Source organism: Schistocerca gregaria, chromosome X (genome assembly GCF_023897955.1).
Source record: "Schistocerca gregaria isolate iqSchGreg1 chromosome X, iqSchGreg1.2, whole genome shotgun sequence".
NCBI lineage: Eukaryota > Metazoa > Arthropoda > Insecta > Orthoptera > Acrididae > Schistocerca > Schistocerca gregaria.
In genome coordinates this window covers 50,506,251-50,515,625 of record NC_064931.1, presented here as the reverse complement: position 1 = coordinate 50,515,625, position 9,375 = coordinate 50,506,251, and the positions used below count along the sequence as shown (strand labels likewise).

Genomic DNA, 9,375 nt, shown 5'->3' with positions numbered 1-9,375 from the left:
TCACCGACGACAAAATCATACCCAATAAAGCACTGCAGTCGTCGGATTGAGGACAACTTTACTTACCGTCTTTTATGGTTTGAACGGGTCAGAGATTCATAATTTTCTGGAACTCTGGAAGATATGCCATTAGACATTTGTGAAGAAAATTTGCTCAAACAGAAAGGTGTGCCAGTGCTTTTTCCCAATCCTCGATGAAATATCTGGGGAAAGGTGGATGGACCGAGATATTGCGCTACCAGGGTCCTGACATTTTCCTCCTTCAGACTTTTCCTTATGGTGTGACGTGGCTTGCTTACGAGACCCCTGTAATAGTAGGTCAGGTTTCATGTGCGGCATGAATGATTTAGTGGAAAACAGGTATTTTAGACTGTGCTTACTCTATTTCTTGAACAAAAATTTTGACGGTCGCCATACACTGAGGTGACAAAAATCATGGGATAGCCATATGCACATATACAGAGAGCGGTAATATAACGTACACAAGATAGAACAGGGCAATGGATTGGCGGAGCTGTCATTTCTACTCAGGAGATTTATGTGAGAAGGTTTCCGACGTGATTATGGCCGCACGACGGGAATTAACAGACTCTAAACGCGGAATGGTAGTTGGAGCATGGGACAGTCCATTTCGGAAATCGTTGGGGAATTCAATGTCCCGAGATCCATAGTCTGAAGAGTGTGCCGAGAATGCAAAAGTTCAGGCATTACTTGTCACCACGGACAACGCAGCGGACGACGGCCTTCACTTAACTATCGAGACCAGCGGCGATTGCGTAGAGCTGTCAGTGTTAACAGACAAACAACATTGTGCAAAATAACCGCAGAAATCAGTGTGGGTCGTACGACGAACGCATCCGTTAGGACAGAGCGGCGAAATCTGGCGTTAATGAGCTATGTCAGTAGATGACGTATGCGAGTGCCTTTGCTAACAACACTACGTCACCTGCAGCAATTCTTCTGGGCTTGTGTCCATATCGTTTGGACCCTATTCGACTGGGAAACCGTGGCGTGGTCAGATGAGTCCAGATTTCAACTTGTAAGAGCTGATGACAGGGTTCTAGGGAGGCGCAGACACCACAAGTTGTCAACAAGGCACTGTGCAAACCGGTGGTTGCTCCTTAATGGCACGAACTGGGTCCTCTAGTCCATTTGAATCGATCATTGACTAGAAATCGTTATGTTCGACAACCTGGATACCATTTGCAGCGATTCATTGTCTTCATGTTTTCAAACAACTGTGGAATTTTTATGGATGACACCGGGGCACAATTGTTCGCGATTGGTTTGAAGAACAGTCTGGACAACTCGAGCGCATAATTTGGCCACCCATTGATCATTTATGGGACATATGGAGAGATCAGTTCGTGCACAGAATCCTGCACCAGAAACTCTTTCGCAATTATGAACGCCTATGTAGACAGCACGGTTCAGTATTTCTGCTGGAGACTTCCAACGGCCGGCCACTGCAAAATGTTAACAGTCCTGCGAAATTTGAAACATGTTTCCTTCGTCACATGGAAACTGATATGTTGTGGGCGTATATTTCTGCGTAGAACTTCCTTTATTAAATCCCAGTTGTAATATGAATTTGGGATAGTCTGTAGCTCTAGGTTTCTCAATAGGAGTTGGGAACAAAGTGGGATTGCAGTATTACTTTCCTGCTGGCAACATTATAGATCAAGTGATTTGTCATTGCCTTCCTCTGATCTGTGAAGAAGTGTCAGGTGTTGATCGGTGAATGAATGTGACAGGCGATTGTGAGCATAGTGTTGTACTTGTGTTTTTAAATATCAATATGGAATACATGGAAGAAAGACAATGAAACGAAGCAGGAGTACGTAGCGCAGCCCTCTGGAAGTACGTCGAGACAGTGTTGTCCTATACGCCTTTGTCACATCCTCTCATTCCATGAGTCACTGCGGGGAGTATTCAGGATATTGCTGCACAGCTTTTTATCCTCAAATTGTACACCTTCACTTTTCTTCCAGTTATCAACTTAAATCCGGCAATGCAAATTCCTCCAGTCGGATACATCTAGGTCGCACGTCACTGCATTTACCGTTATTAGTGTCAGGTGAATTCTGCTCGTTTCTAAATGAGAAAACTTTTCCGTACGTAATGTGTTAGTATGTGTATTTCGTTTCTTCTGCACAGTTATTTTATTTATTAGTTATTTACTTAAGAAGAGTCTCGTTGCGGCTACTATGCCATTCCCAAGTATCGTTTTAGGTGTTGCAATATAGCGTCTTGGAGTGATTTGCTGAAATTATTTCTCAGTTTTTGTGCTGTTGGAGTTTGTCCGAAATTTACGTATGGTGCTAAGTTTTTATTTACACCAACGTTCGTTTGACAGGAAACCTTACTCCAGTGACGCATATTGTAAACACATTTCCGGATTAAAATTTGCGGGCAAGAGGCAGAAAAAAACTGGACAAACAGATATTTTTCAGCCATTTAAATAAAATACGAGAGTACGAAACACAGGAAGTTTAGCTAAAGAGATAGTACAGTGAAGTGGGCGTTCACCTGGCAGTCGGTGTCCATATCGGCGTAGTATCCGGGGCCTGGGACGCTGCGGCAGTTGAACGTTGTCCTAGGTATTCGAGGCAATATTGGGAAGTCCACACCTGGCCGACCCATAACGCCTGCAAATTAGAATTACCATCAGAGAACTGCTACTTTTATATTTCGCATTCAATACAGTAAGAAATTAGAGCCACACACATATACAAAGAGTCATAATTCTACATTTACGTCTACACCTGTGTCTGCACTCCGGAGGACAACGTATGGCGTGTGGGAGGGAAAAGAACTGTACCAACAACCTTTATGCAAGCCCTGCTCCTTTAGCGTAGGACAGTAGAGAGGGGTTTAGTGCCCTTCTGTATAAGCATATATTGCTTTAACTTTACCCTCCTGGTACCATTAGAATGCTGACTCTCGTGTGGCCAAGGATCCACCGTTACGAAAATACAGCAGTAGGGCATTAAAATGCTGTTTTGTGAGAACTAATATGTAACTTTGATCCAGTATATCTGCAGTTATACCCTCAAAAGCTATTCTTTAGAGAGTGATAAAGAGTGCGTCCTTATCTGAAAAGCAGGAGGGTGAACTGAAAGTTTTTAAAATGTTTATAAGTTAGTTGGGAACTTTGTTGAGAGCTACGGCCTTTGGTATGCGTACTTGTTGCAACGAGTATGTTCAAACCGTCGAATAAATGCAGCTATAGTTGTTTGTTAGCAGCCGTTTTAGGTGATCAGCGTCACAAGAGTCACAGAAATGGTTTAAAGCGAATATTATATAATTATTACGATAGCTACGAAACCATTAAGTGCAGAATTATAGCCAATTGCAAATTAAATGTTAGATCAATATAATAATACTAATAATGAAAAATAAATCTAATGTGATAAATACGACAGACATCTCTAAACAAAAGTCACCTCTTCTCTATTATTTGCTAATGGTATTGCAATCCTCCAAAATAATAGCCAACAAGCAATATATTCTGTAGAGAAACTACACGAAATAGCGGCAAACTCGACTCAAAATATTACGCTACAAGATCCAATATATTACAGAAACAATCAACCTGTAATCATCAGAATCCAGTAAATTTCTCAAATGGCCAAATTAACATGTCTCAGTGAGATTTCAACAGGGCTCGACCGCGAAGCTAACAAAGAAAGAATTCCAGAACTGCAAAGGCCATAGGAATTAAACAGATTCAAAAAAATCTCTGTCACAAAAGGTAGAACAACGTCATTATTATACACTTTTAAAACAGAGCTACTTTACGCATGTGGAAATCCTGTCATTTGTGGCAAATCGCAAACTAAGAACATCAAAAAACAAGAAACAAAACTTCCGAGGATAATTCTGGGACAAAATGGAGTAGCATAAAGTTGAAAACCAAGAAAATCGGTCAAGTTTGCGAGATAACAACAAATGTGTTATCTCGGAGGACAAGGTACAGGGCTTACTAGACCAATCCGGGATGGACTATATTGAAGCGTTATCCTCTTTGTCGATGCCGGGCGCTGATGACTGTGCAGTTGAGCGCCCCACAAACCAAACATCATCATTATCTTTGTCGATGTACGTTAGCAACAAACTGTGCCGGTGTTCCGTCATCCACTGCAAAGCAAAACCATGGGCCATTAATGAAATTTGAGACTTATTAGGTGGAGCCTTAATCGAAAACTTAAGCTTTTAGATATGTTGTTACTAGCTACGACAGTGCTTGGCACTGAATCAGTGGCGAATCACACCACCACATTCTTAGTTGTTTCGCAAACAACTAGTTTGCGGACATATGCTTACTGGGTCGTTTTTGCTTCTATTATCGTATAATTTCATCCGTGGCAGTGCATTATCTCAGTGATCCTCTGCAATTTAATACAAACATTAATACGTTACACAGATGTAGCAACTTTCACACAAAATACAGTTGCAACACAGGAAAAATTCGCTTGTGTTATTATGAAAAATCATACATCATTGCGAATCTCTACACTATAGAGTCGCACGATTATGACCAATTCGACTAAAAACCCTTCGTTCATTTCACCTGTACGGGACGTGCACCGAAGACGTATATGTAAATAAGACTGATAGATTAATAGTCTGTGAAATCTATAATTTAGAAGAGAATTATTGACAGAATTTAATCTTTGGGAGAGGGTAATGAATCATATCTGATAGCTCAGTCGTTAAAAGCATTGCTGCGAGAAACAAGGTTCTGAGTTCCAGTCGTGGTCCGACACTGCATAGTCAAATATTCATTTGGGGATACCTAAATTTTTGTCTGTATGAAGTTCGCTCCGTGATATTACAAATTAGGAAGCTGTTTAAGTTGTAATAAGTGATGATCATCAGCTTTTGGCACAATGAGTCAGCATTTCAAACCTGTTTATGGACTTTTTGCGTACTTCTGTGGTGAAAGGTATCGTGAATTGATTAAACGCAGTGTTGTAAATAACTGATGTGAAAATTTCGAAGCTCTATTTGCAGTTGATGTACAAGGTGACGACTGAATACGAGAGTGTCTAACAGTCAGACTACATACTACCGTGGAATCTCTATGCATCAGAAAGCAACAACAATAGGCTGCCACAACAGAGCACTACTTTGTACAGTGGTTAGCACTGTACTCGCATTTGTGGGGACTATTATTCAAATCCCTGTCTGTACACCCATATTTAAGTTATCCACGATTTCCCTAAATTACTTAAGATAAATGTAGAGATACTTCCTTTTAAAAGAATATATCGATTTCCCTCCCCATCCTTTTCCAGCCCAAGCTTGTGCTCTACTCCAATGCTGTCATTGTTGATGGGACGTTAAACCCTAATCTACCTACCTACAAGTTCTTGCTGTGTGTAAAGAAGCATATAGGAGGTGTCTGCGTTCACTCCACGTGTCTGCTGGTAGGTAAGACCTGAACTTGCTCCTCAGTGCCACAACTGGAGGGTTACTGATTTTCGACTAGCAGCCTTCGTTGGCAAACAACATTTTCTGTTTCTCAGAACTGCTAGATGGCCAAATGTCCAGCGAAAACTGCTGGAACGAAACACATACACCACTGTTGTATGAATGCTAGGTGGTAGAAATAGTGTTATAGCTCTAGGAATGTTACCATTGTAGTATGGTGGCAGTGCAGATTCTGGGATGGTCTGTATAGTTGCCAAATATCCTCCCTCACTCCCACCTTCTCCCACACCCCACCCTCTCCTCATTCCCCTAAGCCACTTGAAGGGCAGTTATCTTACTGACAGGAGATGTAACAGCCTGCATAGTTGCCATATTTCCCAAAGACGACCATCCAAGATGGTGAAAGGCCAAAGGGGCACAACAATGGCTACCCCCATGAAGCGTTGTCCAAATCCACCAAGATGGATGCTATTATGACGCCACAGTAGACATAGTACAATGTAAAAATGGCGGGAAATTAAAAAGAAGGTTCAAGTAAGGTAGCTTGTTTGACAGTTGCATGTTGCATAGTCTATTTATTAAAACATTTAGGAGCTGACACATCGATTTACAGGAAAAACAAATTAGATACGATTTATGATGTTGAAAATACTTTCTTTGTACATATCGCAACTCTTAAGGGAATGTGTGTAGTAGTATTGAATTATTGGGACACCGCAAGTCACATGATCTGTTTATCAACACATGTAGGGACGTTTCTTGTAACAGCATTTTTATGTGGTCACGCAGTACCGCAATAATCCTGTAAACTATCACTTTTATGACTTTAACAATCAGCTCTATTACATTTTGCAGTTCTTATAACAGAGAGTATTCAAGGATCTTAAATTTGCCTTTTATTTCTTACTATTTTTTACTATCACTAATATATTTCATATCTTCTTGGGTGTACACTACCAACTCTTCTGTTCCACATTCTTGTGGAACTTGCGTATTGAATTTTAAGTTAACAACTTTAATGTTTGATAAAAATTGTTATACCATCCATTTTAAACTACGCAAATGGCTTTTCTATCGCTAGATGCGCAACATCTTGTCCTCCACTCTCAGATATAACGTAACCAACCGCTCTCAGCAGATCCAAATGAAAATGGATGTTTACAAACATATGTTTTGTATATCCTTTAATACAGTGAATATATACGAATTTATTCATTTCTGCAAGCTCTCCAACACATGACCACTTTCCATTGCTATTTACAATAAATGATATCTTAAATTCCACACCCATATGCAGATTTTTCCATACACTGTGCTTAAAGTGTTATATAAACCTAGTTCGCCCAACTGAAGTGGGTTCTTCTATTTAAAATAACAGTTTAGATTCTTCTGTTATAGCGACTTTTTTAGTCAAATACTCCACTTTTGGTTTTTTGCCTTCGATTCCTTCCAATCCAGTTTTATTTTGGATACACATGATACACTAATTGCACTTCAAGAGTTAATCTCTTCAACAGGGAATAGTTTACGTTTGTTCACCACGTTGGTTCTGTTTCTTAAGAACTTTGGAATAACGTTATTTTTGTGAATTGGTCTTAATTTGGCATTATCTAAATTTGACGGAATTGTCGAGAAAAATGTCCCAGATTGAACGAAATATATTTCTCTAGCTTTCATATAACACTTCTGCATAATACTTATGTTTTCTTTGTTAGAGTCTGTTAACAATTTACATATATTTGACAGGTAAATAGCTAAAACTATAAGCAAACAGAATGTAGTTTATAATATTTTCTGGGCCATGATTGTCTGGGAGGCCTACTCCCACGCCAGCCAACTTTTTTGAGCTCTTATTGCCCCAGTACTCAAATTGTACAACACAGTTAAATAAAACACAGCAACTGTTCTGTAAGCTGTTTGATAGTTTGCACCACACAAAAGCGATTGACACAGAGTACAGTGGAACACATTATAAATACCGTTGTTGGCATTTCATACACTTGGACAGTCTTCCACAGGATCGAACACACCATCTATTCTGTAATTATAAACCGTACTTTGTAGTCTGGTAATTCGATGTTCTTCAGCCGAGGAAGACGTAAACATTTCTCATAGACCGGTATCAGCACACTTTACAAAATTGGTAAAATGGTTACCATTTGCTTTGTTCACTTCTAGTCTTGTGCTTTGACATACAAACTTGTTATTTATCATTATTCTTCAGTTTTCTGTCATTTTGAGGAAACATAAAAATTCTGTGGCTATACCACAAAAATGTTTGTACTAATGGAAAAACTCCTTGGGATATTGCAGAAATTTTGTAGACAATTATTACCTTATGGAGCTGGATGTAACACAATATTTAGCGGGGATTTCGATCAGAACGGAGATGTGTAGCCACTACGTAACTTCAACGCACTACTTCAGCGTGCGCAGAGGGTGCCAAGGAAGCAGCAATGTGATTTTGATCAAAGATGACACAGTTGGAGTAGACTGTTTAACGTGTATAAGTTCAAATTTGTATGCCAGATGCATAGGTCTTAAGTTGTCGGTAGCCATCTAATCGATTTTATAAAATTTCCAGACATGTGTCCATGAAAAACTTTCATGTCTTCCTCAGCTAAAGTACATGGTATTATAGACTAAAAACTGCAGTTTATAACTACAAATGGATAGTCTCTTCGACCGTGTGGAAGAATGTCTAAGTGTGTTAAATGCCAAGAAACAGTTTTTATAAAGTGTCCCATTGTGCTCTGTGCCAATCGCTTCTGTGCTGGATAAATTATCAGATAGCTTACACAACAGTTTCTGCATTGTTTTTAACAGTAGTCTGCCATTTTTGTATGGGGCAATAAGAATACACAGAAGTTGAGTGGTGTAAAAATAAGCCTCCCAAACAATCAAGACCGAAAAAAAGATTACCAACTATGTTCTGTGTGCCTATAGTTTTAATTATTTATCTGTAAACTATACGTAAATTGCTGACACAGAATCCAACAGTGACGACATGTGTACTGTATGGAAGTGTTATGTTAAAGCTAGAAAAATATGTTTTTTTTAATCCAGGACATTGTTTTCTACAATACCGTCAAATATAGATATTGCTAAATTAGGATTCATCCTCACAAATAATGTTATTCCAGAGATCTTAAGAAGAAAACAAACAAATGTACTGAACACAGATAAACTATTCCCTATTAAAGAAATTACTCATTTAAGTGCAAGTAATCTATTATGCAATGAAAATGTAGTATATGACGAAAACACGTGGTATAAGAGAAGAATATAAACTACTATTGGAAAAACAACAAGTCATTGCAAATGTACGAGCAAGGCTTTAAACACAGTGCATGTGAACATCTGGATACGAATGTGGAATAAAAGATAGCATTTACTGTAAATAGCGCTGGGAGGTGGTCAGATATTGGAGGATTTGCAGAAGCCAAAGGATCCGTTGAAATTCGCTATATTAAAAGATACACAAAAAAATCTGTTTACAAACATCCATTCCCAATTGGATCTGCTTAAAAGGATGGCTACATTGTACATAAATGTGGTGGACTGGACATTGTGCAACTAGCGACATAAAAACCATTTTCAGTGTTTAAAACTGATTGCACAATAACATTTATCAAACATTCATCGGTGAAAATTGTAAACTTAAAATGATATGTGGAAATTCCGCAAGACTCTGGAGAACAAGTGTTGGTAGCGTAAACCCAGAGGATGTGGAATGCTTTAGCAGTAGTGTAACACAGAAAATAAACCGCAAAATTAAAATCCCTGAATGGTCTCGGTTAGAAGAATTGTGAGAAAAAACGGAGCTAATTGTTAAAGCCATAAAAGAGATAGTTCATGGGAAAACAATCAGAATGATATTAGAATTAGAGAAGATACCTAATCTGTATTTGTCACTTAACTGGCTGGAAAATGAATTAG

The 9,375-nt window shown here is 39.0% G+C and overlaps 1 protein-coding gene across 1 annotated transcript in view; it reads right to left on the bottom strand.

Annotated features, from left to right (window-relative positions):
* Positions 1–9,375, bottom strand: part of LOC126298990 (mucin-3A-like) — a 258,596-nt gene that overhangs the window by 11,724 nt on the left and 237,497 nt on the right. The window contains exon 5 of the mRNA XM_049990613.1: positions 2,530–2,648. Coding sequence (XP_049846570.1) covers positions 2,530–2,648 — 119 coding nt within the window. The remainder of the gene's footprint in view (positions 1–2,529; positions 2,649–9,375) is intronic.